This window comes from Triticum urartu, chromosome 5A, assembly GCF_056163025.1.
Source record: "Triticum urartu cultivar PI428250 chromosome 5A, HENAU_Tu73, whole genome shotgun sequence".
Taxonomy (NCBI): domain Eukaryota; kingdom Viridiplantae; phylum Streptophyta; class Magnoliopsida; order Poales; family Poaceae; genus Triticum; species Triticum urartu.
In genome coordinates, this window is record NC_141877.1 from 542,512,126 (window position 1) to 542,525,060 (window position 12,935).

At 47.9% G+C, this 12,935-nt stretch overlaps 1 protein-coding gene and 1 pseudogene across 1 annotated transcript; one reads left to right on the top strand and one right to left on the bottom strand.

Annotated features, from left to right (window-relative positions):
• Positions 1-5,547: 5,547 nt before the first annotated feature.
• LOC147972666 (uncharacterized) lies at positions 5,548-6,623 on the top strand (annotated as a pseudogene).
• A 4,209-nt stretch (positions 6,624-10,832) lies between these two features.
• Positions 10,833-12,613, bottom strand: LOC147972667 (uncharacterized). Its single transcript, XM_087523470.1, has 3 exons — positions 12,530-12,613; positions 12,232-12,378; positions 10,833-11,513 (listed from the first exon to the last, which is right to left on the bottom strand). Exons 1-3 carry the CDS (start codon positions 12,611-12,613, stop codon positions 10,833-10,835), a joined length of 912 nt encoding a protein of 303 aa, XP_087379596.1.
• Positions 12,614-12,935: the final 322 nt, after the last annotated feature.

Consider the following 12,935-nt stretch of genomic DNA (forward strand, 5'->3'; position numbering starts at 1 on the left):
AGTATTATAACAAAATGTCTGAATCCGTCATCTTGGCAACATATGCCACTACTCCTATTCATATGATGGAGGGGTGCTACCTGGGCCAAATACCCGGTCTACTCACCTAAGCCTATCATCAAAAGCCAGAAACCCCAGCCGAGCCACATACCGGGTCTGGGGCATAAACTGGCCTGACGCACTCACATGTGTCGTCGCCGCCATCTTCCACAGGTCCGTCTTCAGAGCAGATATTGAGGCTTCTACCTTGTCAGGCCACGCCGCCATCGACGCCACCTTGACGCCAGACAACTACCTCCACCTGCGCGAGTCCATCACCGCGCATCGGCCGCCGAGTGTCCACTGCACCACGCCGCCGAGATCCGTCGTCATCAATGTGAAGGATGATGTACCGCTCCACCAAAAAAGGCGCCCGCTGGTCCCTCGAACTCGTGTACGCCTCCAAGAATGACGCCCCAAGGAAGAAACGACACCAACGCGTCGCCGTCATCCAATCAACTGATCTAGGGTTTCCCCTGGAGGTAGCGGATAGAGGTCTAGAGCTTCTCCACGGCGATGCCTTCAAGAAGGTAATGACACCACAGGGTGCCACCAACGCCGGTCTTGGCATCAAGCCGAGCACAAGGTTTTCACCCGGATCCGCTCGAAGAACCTTCATCACGTATTGTGTGCACGGGTCACCGCCGATCTAGGCCGCCGCACATGGAGCACGCCGCACCGGCCAGATTAGATCTGTCCGGAGGGCACAACCCGCATGGTGCCGACCCAACCACCAGGCCTCCATGCCGCCACCGCCGATCCGAGGTCAGATGTTGTGTCGCCGCAGACCCGGCCGCCGCCGCCGAACGCCGCCACGCAGCCCGAGGCAGGGCCGGCTACCGCACCCCACCATCGCCGCCATTGGCCGAGGCAGCCGCCGCGCCACCGCCGGAAGGCAGGCCTGCCGCGCCGCCAGGCCAGATCGGCCGTGCCACCCACGCCGTGGGGCTCCGCACCGCCTGCACGGTGTAGGCAAGAGGGAAGACCCCCGCCACCGCCATCAGCCCTGGGCTATAGCCGGCGGCGGCCTTCAGCGGCGGCGGAGGGAGGGGAGGACGGATGGGGACCCCCGGCGGCTAGGGTTTTAGATCCCGTCTGAGTCGCCCGAGCGGGGGGGACGCGGGGGGCCTGGGTCAAACATCTCTACTTCCAAAGAAGATGAGTTCCCGTATGGATCATCATGATGCACAGGCCGGGGGTATACCTCCATTTCCAAAAAAAGCAACACCAGATCATAAACTCATCGAGCAAACTCCCAAAACCCATTGCCAAAAACACCCAGATCGCAAACCATCTCCCAAACACCATACCTACAAACAATCACATGGCGTCTTCAACAACCTCTGTCGCGGCCCTAACCACCCAAGTCACCGAAAAACTCACTCGCTAGAACTACATACTTTGTCATGCTCAAATCCTTCCCCAAGTTCGCAGTGTCGGGTTCTATGGTCTCCTTGATGGGAGCGATCTGGAGCCAACGAACTTTGTCGTCGTCAAGGATAAGGAAGGGAAGGACTCCTCCATCACCAATCTCGAGCATGCTGTCTGGGTCAGGCAGGATCAGCTTGTGCTCGGCCACCTCCTCAACAACCCGACGAAAGAAGTCTTGATTCGGGTAGTGTCGATCCCCATTGCTGCTGCTCTTTGGAAGTACCTTGCAGCCATGTTTTCCTCCACCTCCAGATCGTGCATCAATAACTTGTGGGTCGCCCTCACCAACGCCCGGAAGGGGACTCATAACGTGGCTACTTATTTTGCCCACATGAGGTCCTTGGCCGACGAACTTGCAACAACTAGAAATCCTCTGAATGATGAATAACTCATCTCTCACATCCTCTCTAGGCTCGACCTCGACTACTAGCCTCTCATCCTCGCCCTAAACGTCCGCACCGAGCCGCTCTCCCTCGACCATCCTTTTACGTTGATGGTCCAACTTTGATCAGCGCATCGAGCTCTTCCAAGGGCCCTCAGGCGGCTTCAATTCCTCGACGAACGCAGCCGCTCGTGGAGTCCGCACTTCTTCCAAGGGCTACTGCCCTCCATCATGGGGCAACTCCAACAATTCCCGTGGTGTGGTGGCGGCGGCTCAAACCAGTACGGCGGCGGCGGTCACTAGCAAGGTGTAATGGCGGCTACAATCATGGTGGAAGTGGCGGCGAGTCACCATGGCGGTGGAGGCTACAACAGCAACAACTATGACGACAATGGTTGCCCCGACAACGGCCTCCCCTTCTACTCCAACAATAGGGGCCGCCAAGGAGGAGGACAATCAAGTAGCAACAACGACTATGGGTATGAGTTTGATGAGTTTGGTCCTTGCCAAATCTGCAAAAAAAAACTAACCACATCGCCAAAGATTGTAATTGGCGTTATGTTGAGGACAATAACTACCAGAAAAGGCGAGTTGTTGCTATTGGAAATATGAGCAATTTACCAAATAACTTTGCTAACAGAAATACTAGATAAAACATGACTAATATAGCAGAGATAAAGCAAGTCATGCAATCTGACAGATAGAAGGTAAATAGCATCTGCATATATGAACTTGAACTAAACACATCTAGAAAGTACACTAGATGAAGTTGCATATATGAAGTAGAACCTAACATATGTAGGGCAGAAACTAGAGCAAAGAACTGTGGCAGGACATCTAACAGAAAGAGCAAGAACACGTACGGGACAGCAGCAGCAGAAGAATTGGACTTGGGGTCGACATCCTCTCCAGCCATGTTGTTGATGAGGTTGTCGACGTCGGGGAAGTAGTCGTCGGAGTCCGTGATGAAGAAGTCAGTAGTCGCGCAGAGCGCTCCCCAAAAACCTTATCACCCTTCTCCCGTACATGACTCAAAAGGTGCGGTTCCGGAGGCCTACTGTCCCGACCTGCGGTGCACGCCGCAAGCCGGGATGAGGAAGATCGTAGCAGTAGCTCAATGGTCAGGAACTTGGAGGCGAGAGGGTTGTGTTGTTCTGGTGTGTCTCGCTGGGAGGAGCGACCTCCCTTTTATAGGCACAGGAGAGGGACGTGAACAGGCTGCGACGGGAGGTGAAGCAACAGAGGGAGACGAAGCGAACAAGCAGAAATATCATCAGAAAACGTTTCAGCTGCCGCGTGACCTTTTGTATACCCGTCGTGCGTGGCAAAAATTTAGACATCGGCTTGGCTCATTCCCGCGGTGCGGCGTCGTGGCGGCGGAGGAGCGCGCGTGGATGTTCCTCTTGTTCTCATCCTCATACATGTGGAGAAAGAGCCTCCCTTATAAAGAGGTCCAACTCCCTCTAAACTAGCAATGTGGGACTAAACTTTGTTCCACCTCTTGCCTTGCACGAATGGGCTGCGTGGGCCTCTAGGATTTATTAGGAATTTCTGAAACTGCTATTGGACTAGGCCCAAAAATAGACAAAATTCCAGCAGTTGCACATACATATACCTCTTATGGAGTAGATACAAACTGGTATGTTGATAGTGGAGACACGGATCACATAACCAGTGAGCTTGGACAGTTGACCATGCATGAGAAATATCATGGCCGTGAGCAAGTCGACACCCCCGGTGGTACAGGTATGTAGATAAGTAATTCTGGGAGTAAATTACATAGAAGTACCACAATTGGGGCATTGGAAGCAGATTGGTACCAAGATTGGTAATTTTTACGTGTTAGTGCCAAGATTGGGGCGAGCCGTTGCAAAAAAGACTAAAAGTGCGTTTTATACGTATTGACAGAAAAGCTGACCGGTTGGGCCCGCCCGTTAGGCGCCATGCTGGCCAGTGCGCGCGTGCCCGCACGCTGACTAGGACGAGGCCGGCTCGCACCATTTAGGTCTCGCTGGTGCGACCGAGCCAGACCCCGACCCCGCTCTCCCCTCGCACCCTCGCCGGCGGCTGCCTCCCCGCCCTCCCCGCCGCCCGCCACAGCACACCGTCGTAGCCTAGGATCGAAGTGCTTAGGCACTGTCACCTCCCCCGCGGCTGCTCCTCCCTCGCGCCCTCCTTCCCCCGGCTGTTGTGCCTCCCTAGGCGACGATGGCCTCGGCGACTCCGGCAGGCGGCGATGGCCGGGGCGATGTGAGCGGCGGCGACCTCCCCCGCTTAGGCCTCGATGGCAGTGGCGGCTACTCTAGCTCGGAGTACAGTAGCGAGTATGAAGATTTTGCGGAGCCGGCGTTGTCGATGGAGCAGAGGCTACAGTTGGCGCGATTTTGGGTGGCCAACCCTAGCACCGCCCATCACTGGACTCATGGCTTCGGTGGTGTTCTGTAAGTGGTCAACTGTTCCATTCTTGCTCACTGAAATTGGGGATTAGGGTTAGGTTTCTACTGCCTGCATGTTTAGCACTCTAATAGCTAGTCCTAACTAGAGCAGAGAAGTATAGTGGATTACGTGAGTCCCATCTAGTCCAAATTGGTGGATTACATTGTTATTTGTTAGTCCAAATTGTCAGAGTAGCATTATGTGTTACCTAACTGGAGCAGAGCAGAGCATCATTAGTGGCTTACATTGTTATTTCTTAGTCCTAACTAGAGCAGAGCACCATTAGAGCAGAGCACCATTAGATCACATCAGAGCAGAGAAGCATAGTGGATTAAATGAGTCCTAACTAGAGCAGAGCACCATTAGTGGACAATTCTATTAACTACTTATATGAAAATACAAAACATCAGTTTGCTGTGAGTTAAGTACCCACTCTGTAATTAGGGTTGCATTGAGATAGTTGTTTACATTGTTTGATTTTGTAGTAATTGTTTAGTTTATTCATATTGCAAGGCTAAATTAAACAAAGATTTGTTTATATGTTAGCCTACCTATTAAGCAAAATTGTTTATTAACCAATTTTGTCTGTTATTTCATTTTGCAGTTTGTATGATGACATTTTGGATGTTAGGTTCCATTTTGATGCTTCAGAAATGTTTGAGCTGAAGCTCTGCAGTTCAGATGTGAAATACATGAATATGATTGCAGTGATGGAAACTCAAGGATTTAGAGAATATGATCTGCTGTTTCACATTGAGAATCCAGATTTAGGGGAGAAAGGATTGGAGATGGTAGAGAGTAATGCTGAGTTGCAACTAGTAAAGAGGCAGGTTGAGGAGTGTAAGGTTTTAAATTTGTTAGTGAGGGCATGTCCACCTCCTTGCAGCCAGTTTGAGAGGCAAGATTTATCCACTGTTCCACCTCCTTGCAGATAGTTTGAGAGGCAAGAATTATCCACTGTTCCACCTCTTTGCAGCCAGTTTGAGAGGCAAGAATTATCCACTGTTGTGTATGAAGAGCCTGTGTTATATGATCTCAGTGAGCCACCCATCTATGCTGTTAATGAAGAAGGAGTTGCCTTTGAAAGTCAGAGTAGCAGCTTCAGTGTAGCTCATGGTACTGGTGTTTGCACACAAGAGAGCAAGAATGTAAAAGGAAAACTGAAAGCTGTGTTGGAAATAGAAGAAGAAGAGGGATATGATGGCAGTGGTGGTTCTGATTGTGAAGGTGAAGATGACAGTGATGTAAACCCTTTTTATATGGGTGATGCTGGTCATATAGAGATGGAGGAGGGAAAGAAACCGAGAGAGTATGATGAAATAGAAGAGGAAGAAACAGATGATGAAGAACCTGAGGTGGAAGAAGTGGTGCATTATGAGGGTGACACAGAGGTTGAGGAACCTTTCCAAATGGATGAAGATGAGAAAGTTGTTTCACAGGATGAAGAAACTGTAATTGTACAGGAAGAGAAGAAGAAGAAGAAACAGAAGCTTCTAGTTAGGAAAGGGCCTACAACAAGGACACATTCAAGTGTAGTTCAAGAGGAGGAACCTGATTTCAAACCTTCATCTGATGAAGAAGAGAAAGGATTGTTGAAGGAGGCTGATGATGATGGTTATGAGCCATTGTCATTTGTACTGCCAAAGAAAAGGAAGAGCAGGTCAAAGCAGAGGCCTCCTAGAAAATGGTACAATGAGAAGATGGAGGCACCACATGAGCAATTATGTCTAAAGATGTGTTTCTTGGATCAACATCAATTCAGAGAGGCTTTGTTGAACTTACACATCACTCAAGGCAGAAACTTCAGATATCATAGGAACTCAGATCAAAGAAAAATTATAGAATGCAACCAAAAACATTGCAACTTCTTTATGGTGGCAACAGTTATAAAAGGTGAAACTACTCTTGTAATTAAGAAGATGAGAATTAAGCACACTTGCCCTATTAGTATAGAGACAACAAGGGTAAGTGCCAAGTGGCTTGCACAGAAGTATGAGTCACTGTTCAGATCTGATCTAACAATTGACATTCAGACTTGATTGATGCCTGCATGGAGAAGTATGGTGTGGATGTGCCCAAGTCAATGGCATATAGGGCAAAGAACCTAGCTATTGATGCTGTGCTAGGAGACCACAAGAAGCAATACCCTAGGTTGAAAGACTATGCTCAAACAGTGATGGATACAAACCCTGGGAGTAGAGTAGTAGTCACTACTATAACTCCAACACCCAATGCAAAAATCCCCCATCTAGGTCCAAGATTTCATGCTATGTTCCATTGCATCAATGGAGCAAGGGAGGGGTTTCTCAAGGGGTGCAGACCATTCATTGGTTAGTTTGTTCACCTTGTGCATTAGTTACATATTGTTTCATCTTGAAATGCATTTGAATGTTCTAAATATTGAATTTGCTTGCTCATTCAGGTGTTGATGGGTGCTTCATTAACTTAACTACTGGTGCTCAACTACTTGCTACCACTGGTAGAGATGGCAACAACAATATATACTCACTAGCATTTGGTATTGTTGGGCAAGAGGCCAAAGCTAATTGGTGTTGGTTTCTACACCAACTTAAAATCTGCCTAGGAGGAGAAGAGGGACAATTTGGTCCATATACAATAATGTCAGATAGGCAAAAGGTATGTGCTTGCATCTTATGTCCTTGTTCCTATAAGGTTGTTTTGTGCTAGATATTAGCTTAGCTAGTTTAATTGTGTGTCCCAGGGCCTACTATATGCAGTGAATGCTGTCTTTCCTAAGTGCAACCAAAGGTTCTGCCTTAGGCATATCTATGCAAACTTCCAAACTGCTGGGTTTAGGGGGGAAGATCTGAAGAAGTGTATGGATAATGCTGCCTATGCATATAGTGAACATAAATTTAACATTGCAATGAATGACCTTAGAGCTGAATGCCAGGAAGCTTGGGAGTGGCTTTGTCAAATACCCAAGAAAACATGGGCAAGGCATGCATTTGACACAAACTCCAAGACTGACCTTGTAGTCAACAATTTGTCTGAGGTGTTCAACAAGTATGTCCTAGATGTTAGGAAGAAACCATTAGGACAATGTGTGATGGAATAAAGGATAAGCAGATGATGAGGTGGCATAGGAATATGGAGAGTGCAAAGACAACTAGATGGGACATAACACCCCATTATAGTGAGAAGCTAGAGGTTGAGAAGGAGAGGGCCAAATATTGCAAACCAATTCAAGCTGGTGTGGACTTGTGGCAAGTTACAAGTGGGCAGAAAACCCATGCTGTTAACTTGCAAGTGCACACATGTGGGTGCAGAAAATGGGACCTCAGTGGCATCCCATGTAACCATTCCATCTCAGCAATAAACAAGGGCAAAAGAAAACCAGAGGATTATGTCAGCAAGTTCTTTAAGAAAGAATTTTATGTGGCAGCTTATAAACCAATGATCTATCCAGTTCCTGGTGAGCATGACTGGACAAGGACCCCTGGTCCTGACATTGACCCACCTGCATTTAAAGTGAAGAGAGGAAGAAAGAAAGAGAAGAGGATCAAGGGGAAATTTGAAGTTCCAAAGCCTAAGGACACATCCAGAATGTGGACTATAACATGTGGCAATTGTGGACTACAAGGACATAGGTACACTAGCTGCATGAAGCAGTTGAAGCCTGAGATGGCTTTGAGGAAGAACAAACATGTGGTAATCCTCTTATAAGTAGTAACATGTTTTCCTTCTTGTACATTCCATTTTTTAAGTACTAACTCATTTTCCTTCTTGTTTATGCAAGCCTCTTGCAAGGAATCCCAATGCTGGTGCTGCTGCTACTACACCAGCAGCAAGAACTTCTCAACCAGCTCCTACAACAACACCAACAGCTGGAACAGGAGGTGCTGGGACAGGAGCTGGGTGAGGAGCTAGTAGAGGTGCTGGGAGAGGTGCTGGGAGAGGTGCTGCAGCTGCAGGTGCTGGGAGAGGTGCTGGTAGAGGTGATGGGAGAGGGAGAGGTACATTCTCTGCCCCAAAGCAATCTGGTCCATCCACATCTACTGCTGGGACAGGTGCTGGTGTTACACATAGTGGATGGAGGAGGTACTTCTATGAAAGTGGCAACTAGATACTTCATGTGTGTGTTCTTGCATCCTATGATACAATGGTGATCTTGCTTTGATGATGTACTTTAAGAATCAATGCCATGTATGGCTTTTGTTCATGTGGATGCATATTATTGGATATCTTCATGTGATATGTTGATGAGTACTCAATATATTATTGGATATATTGCTGGAGTTATTGATATTTTGGAGTTATTGATGAGTACTCATTATATTGGATATCTTCTTAGTGTGTATGTTCTTTTTATGATTCATATGTTGATGAGTACTCAAAATCGAGTTATTGATATGCTGGATATATTAATGGAGTTATTGATATGTTGTGTATGCTGAAAATGTTCTTTATATGATCGATACGTTGATCCTATTGATATGTTGTATAAAGCGATCATTTTGGGTTTTGGTGGCTCGGGGTCGACGAAACCACCTAAATCCATCATTTTGGGTTTTGATGGCTCGGGGTCGACGAAACCACCTAAAGCCATCAACTAGGGTCTAGGGTGGCTCGGGGTCGACGAAACCACCTAAAGCCATCAACTAGGGTCTAGGCTGGCTCGGGGTCGACGGAACCACCTAAAGCCATCATTTTGGGTTTTGGTGGCTTGGGGTGGACGGAACCACCTAAAGCCATCAACTAGGGTCTAGGGTGGCTCGGGGTCGACGAAACCACCTAAAGCCATCATTTTGGGTTTTTGTGGCTCGGGGTCGACGGAACCACCTAAAGCCATCAACTAGGGTCTAGGGTGGCTCGGGGTCGACGGAACCACCTAAAGCCATCAACTAGGGTCTAGGGTGGCTCGGGGTCGACGAAACCACCTAAAGCCATCATTTTGGGTTTTGATGGCTCGGGGTCGACGGAACCACCTAAAGCCATCAACTAGGGTCTAGGGTGGCTCGGGGTCGACGGAACCACCTAAAGCCATCATTTTGGGTTTTGGTGGCTCGGGGTGGACGGAACCACCTAAAGCCATCAACTAGGGTCTAGGGTGGCTCGGGGTCGACGAAACCACCTAAAGCCATCAACTAGGGTCTACGGTGGCTCGAGGTCGACGAAACCACCTAAAGCGATCATTTTGGGTTTTTGTGGCTCGGGGTCGACGGAACCACCTAAAGCCATCAACTAGGGTCTAGGGTGGCTCGGGTCGACGAAACCACCTAAAGCTAAAGCCATCATTTTGGGTTTTGGTGGCTCGGGGTCGACGAAACCACCTAAAGCCATCAACTAGGGTCTAGGGTGGCTCGGGGTGGACGGAACCACCTAAAGCCATCAACTAGGGTCTAGGGTGGCTCGGGGTCGATGGAACCACCTAAAGCCATCAACTAGGGTCTAGGGTGGCTCGGGGTTGACGAAACCACCTAAAGCCATCATTTTGGGTTTTGATGGCTCGGGGTCGACGGAACCACCTAAAGCCATCAACTAGGGTCTAGGTGCCTCGGGGTCGATGGAACCACCTAAAGCCATCATTTTGGGTTTTGGTGGCTCGGGGTGGACGTAACCACCTAAAGCCATCAACTAGGGTTTAGGGTGGCTCGGGGTCGACGAAACCACCTAAAGCCATCAACTAGGGTCTACGGTGGCCCGGGGTCGACGAAACCACCTAAAGCGATCATTTTGGGTTTTTGTGGCTCGGGGTCGACGGAACCACCTAAAGCCATCAACTAGGGTCTAGGGTGGCTCGGGGTCGACGAAACCACCTAAAGCCACCAACTAGGGTCTACGGTGGCTCGGGGTCGACGAAACCACCTAAAGCGATCATTTTGGGTTTTTGTGGCTCGGGGTCGACGGAACCACCTAAAGCCATCAACTAGGGTCTAGGGTGGCTCGGGGTCGACGAAACCACCTAAAGCCATCAACTAGGGTCTACGGTGGCTCGGGGTCAACGAAACCACCTAAAGCGATCATTTTGGGTTTTTGTGGCTCGGGGTCGATGGAACCACCTAAAGCCATCAACTAGGGTCTAGGGTGGCTCGGGGTCGACGAAACCACCTAAAGCCATCAACTAGGGTCTAGGGTGGCTCGGGGTTGATGAAACCACCTAAAGCCATCAACTAGGTCTACGGTGGCTCGGGGTCGACGAAACCACCTAAAGCATCACTGTACCATAACAAACTATTCCTTTTGCAAATGCATTTAAGCATTTAAGAATCACTCTAACATATGCAACTATATGCATTTAAGAAGCATTTAACCATCAGAATAACATAAGCATCAGTATGTAAACATTTTCAGTCTAACATAAGCATCACTGGAGTTCACATTACATAGTGGAGTTCAAATGCACAATCCATCCTTTTCTCACAAAAGGATGAATAGCATATTACTAGGTAGATAAACAACCAGAGTTCACAATTAGTACTAGAACCATACATTACACAACCATAATTCTAAGTTACTAGGTCATTGCACAACCATCCTTTCCAAAAGGTCTGCAATGCCCACTAATCTCAATTCATCTTGTTCAGTTCTCCAAGATGGCCTGGATCCCCTTGATCTTCTCCTTCAGCTTCTCCTCTGCCTTCATGAGCTCAGTTATCTTAAACTCTTGCATCTGCTTCTCTTCATTATGGTTTTCCTTGAGCTTCAGCAGATTAGCAACCTGGAACTTCAACTCTAGCTTCTCTTGGGTGAGCTTCTCCTCAAACTTTGTGAACTCTGCATTCTTCAACTCCAAATTCATCCTAGCCTCACTCAGCAATTCCTTCTCTTTCATATTCTTCAACTTGAGGTTTTGGATGGCAATTGCTTGAGCACTTGTCAGGTTGCACAAGATTTCATACTTCTGTTGAAGCTTCTCTGTAGCTGCATCTTTCTTTGCCATTTCTGCATTCTTACGAGCCACTAATTCAGCTCTGCATTCGTGCTGATATGTGACAGTTGACGGCAGATAACTGAAATCCACAACCCTATCCTGCTGAAAGTCCACAAGTTGATGCACATCTTTCACTAACTTGTCATAATCTACATCCAGCTTCTTCTTTTCTTCTGTCAAATGGTGAATAGTTAAAGCACTTTGAAGATTATCATTCACCCTAGCAGACTTGCTCTCTTCAACCATTGACCAAAGCTTCAGCAATGCATTCTCCATTGTTGGGGGCCACTGCTCATCAACCCACTGAACAAATCCACAATTCTGACCTTCCTGGAAAATAACAAGGCAAAATTTAGTACAATACAACTACTATGAGTAGTAAGCAACAGTTAGTTCATGCCAGTAGCTAATGTTGGTACTGACCAACACTGAATTTGCACAGCCATGTGCTAAGCAAGAGGGCGATCAATATATAATTAGCAGAGTAACACTCCATTCAACTTTGCATAATAACCAACTTACAATTGGCCATTAATATAATGGAATCCTACAATCTGCACTACCACTCTAGCAGTGAACTACTTTGCCATATATCACTAACAAATGGAACATAGAAATCACTGAATGAAGAGTTATCAAACCAGACTACATTAGCCTAGCTAAATACACTACATTAGCCTACAGGAACAAACTAGCTAATGACAGTACCTACTGTCAACAGTAAGCAACAGTTACTTATTAAGAGTCACACATCAGCTAATGGAGGGGCTAACGTGAGTACTAAGCAACATTGCATACAAGCATAAATAAATAGCATGTGCACACAACAGAGCATTCATGTGCACACAACAGAGCATGCTTGAGCCTATATTTAGCCTAAATGCACTCCACTGACCATAATATTCACCATTCCTACAATGAGCACTACAGTATGGCATATATGACTAACAAAATTACCATACACATAACTGAATCACAATTGGCAAACAAGACTCTGTCACTTCCAATGAACATATCCTGTGCATAATCAATAAGGCAAGAAAAATACCGGCTCTGCACATGCTAAGAACCTTCTCCCAGTCATTGTTCCTTCAAATGCAACAAGCCTCTCTGATGGCTTCCCATGCTTCTCGCATAGCACTATCAGATCTAGCTCAAGACCCTTGTAATCCGGGTCCTCAAGAGAGAAAGGCACCTGCCCAAGCAAAATCCAAGTTAGCATCATGTGCAGAGGACGAGGACAAAGCAAATCAAACGAAATCCTCACACCAAAGACCACCTACACAGAAAAATCCCCAAAATTTTCTAAACCTAGCCCTAACCCTAGCTCCAATGGAGTAACTGACCTGGTTGAGCCCATCGGTGGAGGTTTCAGAGTGCATGTACGGGAGGCTTGAGTTGTCATCGCTGCTCTCGTCTTCAAAAACCATGGCTGCGACAGCTTCGTGTGGCGGCCGGCGGGGCCGGGCGCAGGCGGCGGCGAGGTAGAGAGAAGGAAGAAGAACGCAGAGCAGAGCGGGGGGAATGGGTGGGTTGTGGCTCGACCGCACTAGCCGCGCCCTAAACGGTTCGACCCGGGCTCGTCCGAGTCAGCGCGCGGGCACGCGCGCACTGGCCAGCGTGGCGCCTGACGGGCGGGCCCAACCGGTCAGCTTTTCTGTCAATACGTATAAAACACACTTTTATTCTTTTTTGCAATGGCTCACCCCAATCTTGGTACTGACACGTAGAAATTACCAATCTTGGTTCCAA